This window comes from Saccopteryx bilineata, chromosome 2 (genome assembly GCF_036850765.1).
Source record: "Saccopteryx bilineata isolate mSacBil1 chromosome 2, mSacBil1_pri_phased_curated, whole genome shotgun sequence".
Classification (NCBI taxonomy): Eukaryota; Metazoa; Chordata; class Mammalia; order Chiroptera; family Emballonuridae; genus Saccopteryx; species Saccopteryx bilineata.
This window is the reverse complement of record NC_089491.1, coordinates 283293285-283309283: the sequence shown is the minus strand read 5'-3', so window position 1 is coordinate 283309283 and position 15999 is coordinate 283293285. Positions and strand designations below refer to the sequence as shown.

The 15999-nt window shown below is 39.2% G+C and overlaps 1 protein-coding gene and 1 non-coding gene across 5 annotated transcripts in view; one reads left to right on the top strand and one right to left on the bottom strand.

The window, feature by feature from the left end:
• The window catches only part of SUCO (SUN domain containing ossification factor), a 67869-nt gene that overhangs the window by 38941 nt on the left and 12929 nt on the right, over positions 1-15999 (bottom strand). For 2 of the 4 annotated variants that reach the window (XM_066261173.1, XM_066261171.1), the window contains exons 2-8: positions 9428-9536; positions 7218-7328; positions 4120-4274; positions 2425-2562; positions 2053-2203; positions 1690-1813; positions 410-546 (exon numbers count right to left, since the gene is read on the bottom strand). In XM_066261173.1, coding sequence (XP_066117270.1) covers positions 410-546; positions 1690-1813; positions 2053-2203; positions 2425-2562; positions 4120-4274; positions 7218-7328; positions 9428-9536 — 925 coding nt within the window. The remainder of the gene's footprint in view (positions 1-409; positions 547-1689; positions 1814-2052; positions 2204-2424; positions 2563-4119; positions 4275-7217; positions 7329-9427; positions 9537-15999) is intronic. The other 2 variants (XM_066261170.1, XM_066261172.1) reach the window with 1 other exon arrangement.
• TRNAA-CGC (transfer RNA alanine (anticodon CGC)) lies at positions 8194-8269 on the top strand. Its single transcript has one exon. It is a non-coding gene; the product is annotated as a tRNA-Ala (tRNA).

Sequence of the window (15999 nt, the reverse complement as noted above, 5' to 3'; positions counted from 1 at the left end):
AACCCATTGAATGCATGATTGGACGCCAACTAAAACTATGGACTTGGCTTGATAATAACGTGTCAACGAAAGTTCGACTATAATAAATGTATCACTGTGGCAGGGATACACTGGTAATGAGGATGCAACGCATGTGTTGGGGGGAGATGGAAAATTTCTGCACCTTCCTCTCAGTGTGATATGAACCTAAAACTGCTCTAAAAATAGTCTTCAAAAGAAAAAAAAGTACGGTGTATCAACCAATATAACTAAGAACTCATACAAGAAAAGATCTTTAAAAGCGTCCTCTTACATGTACTAGTGAATTAGATAAATAGCTCATGTAAAAAGACAGTACTCAGGAAATCACTGCCTGTATTTATAAAGTCACTATGTTCCTATATGTGCAAAAGAATTTTATACTAAGTACCTTGGCTTCTGGATTAGCTGCTAAGATTTTGGCACCACATTCTACTGAGGCATAATTATTTCGATTTTTCTGGACCTTTTTTGTGGCATGTAGACCTCCATTAGAAGATGCATGCATTGACTGGCCTGCAGACAAACCTTATTATAAACATACACATGATGATTATGATTGAAAATACTCCAGCAACACAATCATCTCAAAAGCAACAGGCTACTGTCTAAAGAACAGGTTTTAATATTTAAGAGAATATTTTAAAACCCATTAAGAAATACAAAATGTTTTACCTAAATAGTTTAAAAATATCCCCAATAAACAAATTAGCTTTAAAAATCCACATTGCTTGGAAGCCCTGGCCGGTTGGCTCAGCGGTAGAGCGTCGGCCTAGCGTGCGGAGGACCCGGGTTTGATTCCCGGCCAGGGCACACAGGAGAAGCGCACATTTGCTTCTCCACCCCTCCGCCACGCTTTTCTCTCTGTCTCTCTCTTCCCCTCCCGCAGCCAAGGCTCCATTGGAGCAAAGATGGCCCAGGCGCTGGGGATGGCTCTGTGGCCTCTGCCCCAGGCGCTACAGTGGCTCTGGTCGCAACATGGCGACGCCCAGGATGGGCAGAGCATTGCCCCCTGGTGGGCAGAGCATAGCCCCTGGTGGGCGTGCCGGGTGGATCCCGGTCGGGCGCATGCGGGAGTCTGTCTGACTGTCTCTCCCCATTTCCAGCTTCAGAAAAATGGAAAAAAAGAAAAAAAGAAAAAAAAAATCCACATTGCTTGATTTATATATAAGTAATATAACTCACAAAATGAAGCTTATCCATGAGAATGAGCTCTTAAAAATATAAAAAATACACTTAATTCTATTAAGAATGTTATTCTTCTATCTCTAATCCTAGGATTAACAATCCTTAACTCTGAGAATTGTTCTACAAAAGCAAAACGAAAGTGTTAATAACTTTGGTCCAGTTGCATTTACAGTTTAAAGCTTTATGACTCAGAACTTTACATACCTCAACTTTCCTCTTATAAACTGAGAAAATCACAGTTCTGCTATCTTTACCTTATTTTATCCTCCCTTATTGAGTAATTTACAATAATAGATTTTAATTAGGATTAAACTGTACATAATTATACACAGGTAAATTATATGTGGGTAATTAGTAGCATATTGGTAAGTTTTAACCTTTAAAAAGTTTTCAAAATTTTATTTTACTAATTAAAAAGCGAAAAGCATATTTAAATCAGTTCCTTTATAAAAAGAAAATAAAAGGAATCACATGCCATCTTACTTTTTTCTTTTTCTACTTCCATAACTTTCTTCTTCCATTCATCGAATGTTGGTATGTCCTCTGGGTCCTTGGGACTTGTCACAGATGTAGGGTCAATTTCTTCTGGTTTGGTATAATCAGAACTCTGAAAGAAACAAAGATTTCAACTTCCACAAAATACAAAGATATTCGTTACAATTTAAAGAGTTACAAATGAGAACATTTTTGTAGTATGTGTCTAGTTTTATTTCTAGCTGTGGGGTGTGACAACGGCGCTGTAATGCACCTTGATTTGGCTTCATGGGGAAAATGCGTTCCTTTAACATGCTGGACAAAAATACACCACGTGATAAAGTAGGAAACAGTACGAGATATAATACCTACCTCGTTTTTTAAATTCTCTGAAGCATTCAATGCAGATTTGGGATCACCACTACTCTGATCACTTGCTGAAACTTTTGATGCAAATTCTGATTTTGTTATCTTTCCTTTGCTGTGTGAAGATGACACATTTTCTATGTGCTGGCCAACAAGGCTATTTGAAACCAAAAGACATATTGAAAAAAATTTTTAGCTAACAAATCTATACAATCGAAACTATTCTAATTACCATGTAGACAGTAAACAAGAAAGGAGCACACGCAGGACCGCTCTCCCTCCATCAGACAGTGGAATTAGCATCCCCCTAAGTCCGCTCCGACATGACATGGCACCCTGTCACTCCGGACTGACCAGGGCAGCGCGGCTCACACCCACCTTTCATGCTGGCTGACAAAGGCAGGTTGGGCAGAGGGAGCACTGGCATCCAGGGCCTCGCCAACATCACAATCAGTTTCGGGTTGCTCAGTTTCATGTGGCTTGGCTAGAGGAATAGTACCAGAGTTTTCTATTTCACTAAAAATAAAAAACAAACAAACAAATAAAAGCTATAATTTAACTGACACAATGTACAATAAGTTAAAAATGTTATCAGTAATTTCCAAAACATAAGCTAAGTCAGAGAAGAATGCTTTACATTTCTGCAGACTGTTTTCAAGAATTTGCTTCTTTTAAATCATAGAAAATCAGCTGCTGACTCGATCTGTTAGTGTCCTTAAACTCTAAGTAGTTAATTACCAAATTTTACAATAAAATATTATAGGTTAACATTAGGTCTTATCAGGTAGAAGAAGGTAGAGGGAAAATAAATGATGATGAAGGGAGACTTGACTTGAGGTGGTGGACACAAAATACAATAAACAGATGATGTATTATAGAACTGTACACCTGAAACCTGTATAATTTTATTAACTGTTCCCTTAATAAATTCAATTTAAAAAGTTTTAAAATAATTCATTTTATCAAGAATAGGATTTTTAAATTATTTACTCTAAACACATCTTCTCCATGTTTCATTTCTGCCCCTTAGTATACTAAGCATTCTACCAATGTTAGATTTGTTGCCTACAGTATCAAAAAATCATCTTCTCACAACATTGCACTAAAGTTAAGATGCATTTAGAATTTCATTTAACAAATATATACCCTATTACTTTTCCTACATAACTTCCATTTCACTAGAGTCATGTTCAATATGAGAAAATAAGGCACTGTTCAGATATGTAATATCTAGCCTCAAATTCTTTCTGGAACAAGCATTTAATATTTAAGTTTAAATACTAAGCATGTGTTCTGTTCCCCTGCCCCTTACTAAGACACAGTCCTGAATGGCAGGCAGAGCATCTCTGGGGTCAGTTTCTTCAACCCAGCCCTCACTCACATTCCTGAGGAGAGTAGGTGTTTAAAAAGTGCTTGTGGTAAAAAATAGTAGTGATAATAATAATAACTATAATGATGATGATGATGATGTTAACTGACACTATATTCTTACTATGTATATGTGCCAGATTTGTCCCATGCACTGTATACATATTAATCCATTTGATAAATAAAATGCTCAATGTAGTCATAAAGAATTTTTATTTTGTTCTTTGTAGTGTTGCTGGAAGGAGCTAAGAGTATATAACAGGTTTTCTAAATTAAGGAATCCTAAAACCTACGTGTTCTGAATACTTACTATCAAATTTGAAAAAGGTAGCCATTCACACAAACACATACCTATATATGGAATACTACAGTGATACTTAATACAAATGAGTAATCTAATACTTGAATGTTTAATAATTATAGATAAGATTATTCATATAAGTATATACTATGCTTCTTAAACACTAGAACCTCATTTTACCTATATGATACAGCTAGGATCTCATCGGTTTCACTGAGTTAGGCAGCAGAATAAATACTATAGTATAAAATCATTGTATTAAAAAATAATAAAAACACAGGCATTATCATTTAGGTCTACTATATAGCCTAAAATTCAAGTTTGAGTTTAGCTGTCTGATTCTATAAAGAAAATATTCTATCATTATCTAATGAGATTCTTTTTTTCCCCTTTGTATGACTTACTCAAGTCTTGAGACTGGAATGATCTCTGAGGTAGATGAGCTGGAAATATTTTCAATGTTTTCACTGCCCACAGTTACACTGGAAGGATCTTCACGTAAATCAGCCGTAGAGAGGGTCTCCATCACAGGTGGACTTAACTTTTTTGACTCTATATTCTGTTTTAAAGAAAGTTATATTAGGTGTTAAGATTAATAAATTACCTCTTACCTGAACAGAACTGTACAAAAGTATATCTCACAAATGACAATATAAAGAATGTTCACTAAAAAAGTGGAAATCCTTCTTCCAATATTACCACCCTAATAAATATATTTTGTATTAACACACACATTCTACACATTTTTCTCGGCATTTCATAAACTAGGACAAAGGAGCTTATCTTCTGTCTTTCCTTTTTTCTATTTTGGACCTACAAATATTTCCCTCTTACTGTAATTAAGGCTAGTAGCAATACTGTATAGCAAACCTATGTAAATAAATAAAGTAGTACAACACACAGTTCTTGCCCCTAAGCAGTTCAGAAGATAATGAGTACCAATAAACAACAACACAAAGCATGTACAAGTAACATTAGAAAGCAATTGAGGTCCTGGCCGGTGGCTCAGTGGACAGAGCATCAGCCCAGCATATGACTGTCCCAGGTTCGATTTCTGGTTAGGGCACACAGAAGCAACCATCTGCTTCTCCACCCCTCCCTTCCCCCTTCTTTCTTCTTCCCCTCCTGCAGCAAGTAGCTCAATCGGTTTGAGCATAGCCCCGGGCACTGAGAATAGCTCAGTTGGTCCAACTGGGTCAGCCTCAAGCACTAAAAACAGCTCGGTACTGGAGTATCAGCCCCAGATGAGATTGCCAAGTGGACCCCAGTCGGGGCACATGTGGGAGTCTGCCTCACTATCTTCCCTTCTCTCACCTTAAAAAAAGAAAGCAATTCAGGAATCTGGCTGCTCTATCAGTCCAAGGTGCTCTGGGCCATTTGTTCCTACCAAACACGCTCTGAAATCTACCAAATATCTACCCATGTTTGAGAACCTCCTGCCTGACCAGTCAGTGGCTCAGTGGATAGAGCATCGGACTGGGATGCGGAGAATCCCTCAGAACCCCCTCCTCCATAGCCATACAGCCACACTGAACAGAATTAGCCATTCCCCTTCCTCTGGGCCTTCACTGTCCCTGCACACTTTTATCACAGCATCTTTAAGACCTCTTCTTTACCTTTCTTCTTCTCAACTCTACTATGACTATCTTAGTACTGTATTCTCGATTGTCATGTTCTCAGTGTATAGCCAAGTACCTAGCTCACAGTAGACACTTAAAGTTTACTAAGTGAATATTTAACAAGTAAGAGGTACTCATGCCATGCTCAGTTTAGAGAAAAAGAGAGACTATGGATTGGAAGAAGTAGGACTCTGAAGAAGAGGAGAGTCAATATGGGAGAAGAATGCAAAACGTGATCATTTGGGAAATCATTTACACTAAAATGAAAAATTCACAAAGGAATACAAGCAGTTTGCATTTTATGGTGAAAGCCTTGAGAAAAAGGACTATTACGTTAACAAATGTTCTATTATTTCAACACATATTCAATGAAAAAAATTGAGGTATTTCAAGCTTTTTTATTTTCTTTTACAAACAAAATCTGAAGTGTGTTTTATAATTATAGCAAATCTCAGTTTGGACTAGCTGCATTTCCAGTGCTCAATAGCCACACGCAGCTAAAGGCCACTGTGTTGAACATCACAGGTCTGTAAGATGCAAAAAGCACTTCTGTGTCTGAGCATGAGTACACCATAATGAAAACTCTAGAAAAATGAACAATAGTAGCGATGTTTAGGTTAGTCAGATCATTAGATTAGAAGGGCTACCGAGATCATTTTTCTCTTACTCTTAGGCACAAACCTTTGACAAACATCTTCCAGAATCCAACAAAACAAAATTCACTCCTTAGATAACCCAATTAAGTCATCGAATAACTCTCACTGAACTTATAAAAGAGAATTCTCCCTCATTTTGAGCTGAACTGCTTTTGTTAACATGTGAGAGAGTTTTTCCTCAGTCCTTCCGCTCCCAGCTCAAATATCCCCAAATCCTTCAGCCATTTCTGACTGTAAATGGTTTCCAGATGCTTGCGCAGTCTGGTCAACTAACACTCTGGTCTCGTGTCTAATATTGTTCATAAAAACCGGTGGAGGCCCTGGCCGGTTGGCTCAGCGGTGGAGCGTCAGCCTGGTGTGCGGGGGACCCGGGTTCGATTCCCAGCCAGGGCACATAGGAGAGGCGCCCATTTGCTTCTCCATCCCCCACTCCTTCCTCTCTGTCTCTCTCTTCCCCTCCCGCAGCCGAGGCTCCATTGGAGCAAAGATGGCCTGGGCGCTAGGGATGGCTCCTTGGCCTCTGCCCCGGGTGCTGGAGTGGCTCTGGTCGCAGTGGAGCGACCCCCCAGAGGGGCAGAGCGTTGGCCCCTGGTGGGCAGAGCATCGCCCCTGGTGGGCGTGCCAGGTGGATCCCGGTCGGGCGCATGCAGGAGTCTGTCTGACTGTCTCTCTCCATTTCCAGCTTCAGAAAAAAAAAATTTTTTTTTAAATAATAATAAAAAAAAAAAAAACGGTGGAAAATAATATTCAGGACACAACATGAGAGGAAAGGGAAAACATTTTTTTTTTTAATTTTTTTTTTAGGGAAAATATTTTAACCTATTATTTACTATCAATAATTCATAGTCTACTAAAGTGATACAATTTTGTTATCAACATACAGTGTTCTACATATAAATACTTCCTTTTGTTGTTAGAAAAAAATTTCCCAATACCTGAAAATCTGAAGAGATCAGATACATTACAGTGAGCCAAATTAACCTAACAAGAAATGAGGACTTAAACCCAACTTTCACTACAGAGAAAATGTTCTCATGTATTATTAAATCATTAATTTCTCATTTCCTCAAAAGCAGTACTTTTATCAGGTGAAGAGCATTAAGGCCAATTGGATGGTACTTCAAAAATAAATAGTATCAATACCCAACACAGTATCAAACAGAGGTTTCTTCCTATCTATGTAGTTAGAAAAGGCATACCATTAAAAATCAAAGCAACATAGCTTACTTGTACATCCACAACGTAGTCATCTTTTAAGTTATGTTCTTCTAGAGGAAGAGGGAAGTCTGAACTCACTTTTCCTGATAATTCAGCATTGAAAGGTCCCACTCTTTCATCCTGTATTGCAACAAACAAAAAAGCTAACTGATAAAAATTGTTTCACAAAAACAGTTCTGAAGCAATATTAAAGATTACCTCTTCCTACACTTTACATCCAAAACACTGTGTTGTATGCCATTTGACTCTAATTACTTTTCCTTGTTTACATGTTTATCATCATCCTGCATTCCTTCCTTGACACAACTAATATGTACACTAACGTTATGAACCTCATCTGATTTCTTAATAAGCACTTTAACCCTACCAACCCTATGTGTCAGGCACACAGGGAATATATGATAAATGAATGTACTTATAGTTCTTTGTGTCATCTCTCTGATTTTCTAGTTAGGATTTCAGATAGCTTTATGTATTATTACGTATTATGTAAGATATTAAATGGATCTTCTAGAATATAAGTTTCATAAAAGCAAAGTTCACATTCATCTTTGTTTAACTCTGTATAGCACTTTGTTTAACTCTGTATAGACTTTAAGTCTGTATAGCACACTATAGGTGCCTGTCTCCTAAGAGAACGTATTCCCCCTTAATGCTTTTGCTTAAATTCATTTTTATAACATTTAGTTTTCAGCTTTCTCATCAAAGAAGAGATTAGATATAAATCCTACAGCTTGTGGGTGAAAGTTTAAATTATAATTTTTTTGGAGAAGTATTCGGCAACATCTTCAAAATTTTAAATGTTCCATCCCAGAAATATAGTCTATATAATTAAAAAATTTAAATAATCTATTCTAAATACCATGCCAAGAAACCCCAAGCATATAATTATGTTTGCATACACACCACACACACAAATGTACACACACATATAGACACACAGCTGAGACACAATGGAAGTCTATCAATAAAGATATGTTTAACAGCCCTGGCTGGCTGGCTCAGTGGTAGAGTGTCGGCCTCGCGTGCAGAGGTACCAGGTTCGATTCCCGGCCAGGGCACACAGGAGAAGCGCCCATCTGCTTCTCCGCCCCTCCCCCTCTCCTTCCTCTCTGTCTCTCTCTTCCCCTCCTGCAGCCGAGGCTCCATTGGAGCAAAGATGGCCCGGGCGCTGGGGATGGCTCCTTGGCCTCTGCCCCAGGCGCTAGAGTGGCTCTGGTCGCAACAGAGCGACGCCCCGGAGGGGCAGAGCATCGCCCCCTGGTAGGCAGAGCATCGCCCCTGGTGGGCATGCCAGGTGGATCCCAGTCGGGCGCATGCGGGAGTCTGTCTCTCCCCGTTTCCAACTTCAGAAAAATACAAAAAAAAAAAAAAAGATGTTTAACAAATTAATATAGCCATATAATAAAATGAAAATGTAGTCATTCACAAGAATAGAGCAATATGAAAAGGTATCCAAGAGATATTATGAGGGGAGAGAGGGAAGTCTATTTGTAGAATATTTATAACATTTTAATGAAAATAAAAATATTAATTTGTTTGCCATGTAATGGTATATATGTATGTACCTAAGAGAAGGGTCTGAACATTTTCACAAGAAACAGTAAATTGTGGTTACTCTGGGGAGAGGAGCAAGATATAAATATAAATATTTTATAGTCAATATAAATTCCTTCTGTATTTTAAAATGAATACCTCAATTTTGGGGGGAACGCATCTAGTCAATAATCACCTTTTACCAGTAAAATGATAAAATAAATTATTTCAATATCATCAGGTTTCTTGGACTCTGTCTATTCATCCCACCCAATTATGTAAAACAAACTACATAGCTACTGACTGCAGACTCTCCCTATCACCCTCATGTCTAATAGTGTTTATTAGAAGACGGGCTTTCTTTAGAAACCCTTAAACTATTTAGTGCATTAAAAAGCAAGCTACCAGTCTTCAGTTTCCTGAATAAATACTATCTTTCTCCCTACTGCACTAAGGATGTTTCAACATTCCAAATATAAGCAATAAGAATAAATAGATAAATATCTCAGAGGTAGATTAATTTCAGAATTACCCAAGTAATCCCTCAGATATAGCAAGGAAAATTTACAAATCCCCACCAGAAGTTATGTCATAGAATTTTTAAAATTACTTTTATTCTGAATGTTTTGAGGAAGTCTTAAAAGCTGGCAAACAAATTACATCATCAATTTTAAATAAGATACCTTTTTCTGGAATTGTACATCTTCATTTTCTAGTGCGCAACTGTCATCTTGAGAGTAATATGACGAGGCTGAAGAACTCTCTTTACAACACACACGCCAACTGGGAAGCCTGTAGAACATCCACCATCGCCATCACCAAAAAAAAGAGAGAAGAAGGAAGAGGTATTAAGTCAACATATTCCCTACTACAGGATAGAATCTGAGTCAATAAACACAAGGATGGTTACTCTCTAATACCCTTAAGTACTAAATTTAATGATGAAGACAAATGTACATGAGACAACGGTTTATTTAATGCCCTAAGGAAAACATGGACTGTTAGCAGCATTCCAAGTAAGGGATTATACACTTCATGAAGGTAAAACAGGAAAGACTTCACAAAAGAAGTATCTGATGCCTATCACAGAAGAAACAGAGAAAAGTGGTCTAAGAGCTAACTAGCCTCAGAAAGTATCAGATGCCAATGATAGTCTAAATTCTACCAAATAGTTAAGAACAAATAGCCTGACCAGGCGGTGGCGCAGTGGATAGAGCATCGGACTGGGATGCAGAGGACCCGAGTTCAAGACCCCGAGGTCGCCAGCTTGAGCTCATCTGGTCTGAGCAAAAGCCCACCAGCTTGAACCCAAGGTCGCTGGCCCCAGCAAAGGGTTACTCGGTCTGCTGAAAGCCTGCGGTCAAGGCACATATGAGAAAGCAATCAATGAACAACTAAGGTGTTGCAACGCGCAATGAAAAACTAAAGATCGATGCTTCTCATCTCTCTCCATTCCTGTCTGTCTGTCCCTGTCTATCCCTCTGACTCATTCTCTGTCTCTGTAAAAAAATAAATAAATTAAAAAGAACAAATACCTCTAAAACTAAACTATTTCAAAGGATATTGGGTTTATATGAGGAACATAATAGTGATATCAAAAACTAACAAATAGGACACACAAATTAATACCACAGGTTAATACTACTTAGGAAATCAGACACAGAACTTCTAAATGAAACAATAAGAAAGTTTCTAGGAACATAGCAAAATATATATATATATATCCATATTATGATCAAATAGATAGCCAGAAGTTGCTCAATATAATAAAATCTATTACTTACTTTGCCATACAAAAATATCAAGGAAAAAATGATTATCTCCATAGGCACTGAAAAACATATGATAAACGTACATATATCCACAAGACAAAATCAGTAGATATTTAACATGAGAAATATATACACAAGCTTAAAATCCAATATCACACTGGCCCTGGCTAGTTGGCTCAGTAGTCAAGTATCCACCTGGAGTTTGGAAGTCCTGGGTTTGATTCCCAGTCAGGGCACATAGGAGAAGGAACATCTGCTTCTCTACCCCTCCCACTCCCCTTCTCTCTTTCTCTTCCCTTCCCACAGCCAAGGCTGGAATGGTTCGAGCAAGTTGGCCCCAGGCACTGAGGATGGCTCCATGGCCTCACCTCAGGCACCAAAAATAGGTTGGTTGCTGAGCAACAGAGCAATGCCCCAGATGGGCAGAACATTGCTGCATATAGGGCTTGCTGGATGGAGCCCAGTCAGGGAGTATGCGAGAATCTGTCTCTCTCTCTGCCTCCTCACCTCCCACTTAATTAAAAAAAACAACAGTATCACACTAAGTGAAGATACCTAAAAATACATTTATTTAGATCTGAAACAAGATAAGAATGTCCATTATCACTGGTATTATGTAATATGAGGATAAAAGACACGTAAAAATTAAAAAAGTAAAATTATCATTAATTGCAGCTAATGAGCTTATTATATAGGTGGAAAACTAAAAAAAATCACCTATTCAAAGAAGTCTTAGGTATAAAAATTAAACTCCTAGGTATAAAATTAAGAAACTAATCAACAGACTCTACTCAAACCATCATACCATTAGTTATAAGATCTAATAGAAGAAAAGTCCCCGTTTAAAACAGAAACAATAAAATACTACACATAAACTTACTTAGCAAGAAATGTACTATTAAGAATTGTTTGAAATTGCCAACATTTGCCCTGGCCAGATAGCTCAGTTGGTTAGAGTATCATCCCAAAGCACAGAGGTGGCCGGTTCAATCCCTGGTCAGGACACATAACAGCAACAGATTGATGTTCCTGTCTCTCACTCTCTCTCTTCCTTTCTCTAAAATCAATAAAATATAAACATTAAAAAAAAGAATTTGACAATTTTTAACTTGAAAAATAGTCAATTTTATATAATTCAAGCTAATTTACATGGAAGATTTGATATCCACATACTGAAGAGGTAAAAAAAAAAGTAAGTATTTTTTAATTAGATAGGCTGACTCTGAAGTTTATATAAACAGTAAGAGTAGTCAAGAACATCTGAATGTGAAGGAACTAGATGTCTATGAAGCCACAGCAACTTCAACAATATGGTACCGAGGTGAGAGCAGGCAAGGGAACCGCTGAGTGACCGGAGAGAGAAGTCCGAGGACGACAGCTGCACAGGGAACAGACAGCTCGACTTGGCCGGAGGCTCTCAGAAGCCCAGGAGAGCCATCTCTAGGAGGGTAACACTGACAGCGTACTGGAAAAGTCTGTCAAAATCTCCAGCACACATAGTTTGCAATTAAATAGACAAATAAGGAAACTCAAGTCAGATATTAGTTCCAGGAAAAAGGCAAAGTAGTACAGAAAAAGAAAAGTAATCATGTTTTACTACATGGCTCCGCTGTGAGCAGCACTTACAGTAACACAAACAATGAATGCTGGTCTAACCCAAATGATGACAGAACTACTATATTACTGCCAGCAGGTAGTTAAGAGACTCTGATCATCTACCCAAAACTGACATTAAAGTAATGATTTCAGAGACAAAGAATATAAAATCAATCAGCTAAGAGGTGAAACTGGTTTTCCTGAAAAGGGAGAATAAGGAGAAGGGGACGGAGACTAGCTCTTTTGCAAAAACAAAAATACCTTTTAAAACTAGCTGACTTTTTCATATTATTTTGATAAAAAGAATTTTAACAAAAAGAGAGAATAGCAAGGTACATAATAATATATACACACCGTATGCTACCATGTGTACACATGTGCACTGAAGGTATGTATAGTGCATAAATTTCTCTGGAATTAGAAAGAAAAAAGAAGCATCACCTAGGCTGCCTCCAGGGGCAGGGGTGTCAGGGGCTAGGTGACAAGGGCAATAGAAGGATATTTTTCACTCTGGAATACTCTGAACCACAAGAATATATAGCCTATTCAAAACTTCATATCAGTATTTCATTACTAATCAAATATTTCTTTACTGACATACTTATGCATTGTTTCTCAGTTCTTCCTGTGTGCGTGCACACGTGTGTTTGCAGGAGCGCGCACGCGTTTGCGCGCAGGTGTGTATTTAGGATAGCAAAATGCTTCAGATATCCAAAAGTGTAGGTATTGGAATTTTGGTGATCATGTCTCTTATTTTCTCTATCCCTTTCTATACTTTCTAAATTTCTACCATAAGCTCATATTAGTTTGTGCTCAAGTCCTAATATCCAGTTAGTATGAAGACAGCCAACAAACAGCACATCTCCTTGTTTCTACTATCTCCTTGTTTTTACTATCACATGATGAAATAGCATTTCCCTATATTCTGGGGTTTTTGGAAATGAGATCAGCATCTGACCAGTAGACCGGTAGACTGCCTTGTATGGATGGGGGACATGAGCCCACCCTTGGAGGGCCTGAAGAAAACAAAACGCAGAAGAAGGAAGACCCTGCCCTTCTGCTTTTCCTGCTTCAATGTTTGAGCTAGGATATCTCAATGCAGCTTCATTAAAAACTACTTTATTAGCATCGCCCCCTGGTGGGCAGAGCTTTGCCCCTGGTGGGTGTGCCAGGTGGATCCCGGTCGGGCGCATGCGGGAGTCTGTCTGACTGTCTCTCCCCGTTTCCAGCTTCAGAAAAATACAAAAAAAAAAAAAAAAAAAGTGCTAACTACCACCTGAGCCCTCAGTGAGTCATAGTCCTGCTGGCAGAGGGCCGTTCCTTGATGGTGCCGCTGCTGACTGATCAGGGTGGTGGATGCTGAAGGTTGGGGAGGCTGTGGCAATTTCTTAAAAAAGACAACCATGAAGTGTGCTGTGTCAACTGATCCTTCCTTTTTTTTTTTTTTTTCTTTTCTGAAGCTGGAAACGTGGAGAGACAGACAGACTCCCGCATGCGCCCGACCGGGATCCACCCAGCATGCCCACCAGGGGCGAAGCTCTGCCCACCAGGGGGCGATGCTCTGCCCCTCCGGGGCATCGCTCTGCCGCGACCAGAGACACTCTAGCGCCTGGGGCAGAGGCCAAGGAGCCATCCCCAGCGCCCGGGCCATCTTTGCTCCAATGGAGCCTTGGCTGCGGGAGGGGAAGAGAGAGACAGAGAGGAAGGAGGGGGTGGGGGTGGAGAAGCAGATGGGCGCTTCTCCTATGCGCTCTGGCCGGGAATCGAACCCGGGTCCCCTGCAAGCCAGGCCAACGCTCTACCGCTGAGCCAACCGGCCAGGGCCTGATCCTTCCTTTTACAAATGATTTCTCTGAGGCATGGGATGTTGTTTGCTAGCATTTTTCCCACAACCATACTATCCTCGACACCTGAAGCTGACACTCAAACCAATCAAACCACTGGCTGTGGGAGAGGAAGAAAGAGAGAAGGGGAAGAGGGAGAGGAAAAGAAGAGAGAAGTAGATGGTCGCTTCTTGTGTGTGCCCTGATCAGAGATAGAACCTGAAACTTCCACATACCATGCCAACACTTTCCATTGAGCAAACCAGCCAGGGCCGAAATGTATTTCTACAACAGTAAAACCTAAAAGTCAAAATTACTCCCTGATTCGTGGGAACCAGATCTTAAGTCTTGGGTTAGCAAGCATGAAAACAACACTAATCTTGTACATCTCCATCACAGCTCTTAAGTAACTAGGTACACTGCCAATATTTTGAAAGGAATCTTTTGTTGCTGAGCACTGGGTCTCAACAGTGGGATTAAAATAGTCAGTAAACTATGTTGTTCATAGACGTGCTGTCATTCAGCTTTTTCTTCCATTTATAGCATAAAGGCAGAATAGATTAAGCATAATTCTTAAGACCCCTGAGATTTTCAAGATGGTAAATGAGTACTGGCTTCAACTTCAAGTCATCAGCTACATTAGTCCCTAACAAAAGAGTCAGTCTGTCCTTTGAAGCTTTGAACCTAGGCACTGACTCTTAACTATGAAAGCCCTACATGGCTTCTTCTTACAATATATGCACTAAAGACCACCTAACAGCTACCAGATATTATGTTGCATACAAAGCCTTGTTAGCAAATGTTAGGCATAATTTTCAACTCATTAAAAATTTGAGGCTATACTGACAAAACATAAAAAAGTAGCAATTTTAGCCTGACCAGGCGGTGGCACAGTAGATAGAGCATCGGACTGAGATGTGGAGGACCCAGGTTTGAGACCCTGAGGTCGCCAGCTTGAGCACGGGCTCATCTGGTTTGAGCAAGGTCGCTGGCTCAAGCAAGGGGTTACTCGATTTGCTAAAGGCCCGCAGTCAAGGCACATATGAGAAAGCAATCAATGAACAACTAAGGTGTCCTAACAAAAAACTAATGATTGATGCTTCTCATCTCTCCATTCCTGTTTGTCCCTGTCTATCCCTCTCTGACTCTCTCTCTGTAAAAAAAAAAAAAAAAAAAAGTAGCAATTTTAATTAAGTAGACAAAATTGAATTAAACAAAAACATATGTCACTAAGAGAGAAATTTATTATCTACTGGTAAATAAATATATATATATATATAATGAAATCACTTCAAAATATGTAAAACTACTGCCCTGGCAGGTTGGCTCAGCAGTAGAGTGTTGGCCTGGCGTGTTGGAAATCCCGGTTCTGATTCCCGGCCAGAGCACATAAGAGAAATGCCCATCTGCTTCTCCACCCTTCTCCCTCTTTCTCTCTCTCTCTTCCCCTCCTGCAGTCAAGGCTCCATTGGAGCAAAGTTGGCCCTGGCGCTGAGGATGGCTCCACTGTATCCGCCTCAGGCACTAGAAGGGCTCCAATTACAGCAGAGCAATGCCCCTGATGGGCAGAGCATCACCCCCTGGTGGGCATGCTGGGTGGATCCCTGTCAGGCCCACGTGGGAGTCTGTCTGCCTCCCCCTCACTTCGGACAAATACAAAAAAAAAAAAAAAAGATAAAAGTAAAACTACTGACAAAGTTAAAGGTGGAAAGAAAATAGTAAAAATGTATAGTTGCCTATTTTAAATTACATCTTACAAAATAATAGATGGACAAAACCTAAGGAAACATGAGATTTATATTATATATAAGAAACAAGCTTGATAAAATACACAGAACTTTACAACAAATACAAATTAACATTCTTTTCAAACACAGTAGAATATTCCCCAAATACTGACCATACACTAACGCTTCAAAAGAAGACTGGAATTTCAGAAACTCAAAGTGTATAATGAACTATACTCTCCAATCAAACTGCAACAATATTTGAAACAAGATAGCTAACTATACGCTAAGCCTGGCAACAAAAATTATGCAGCAGAATAATCCTTCAGTTAGAGAA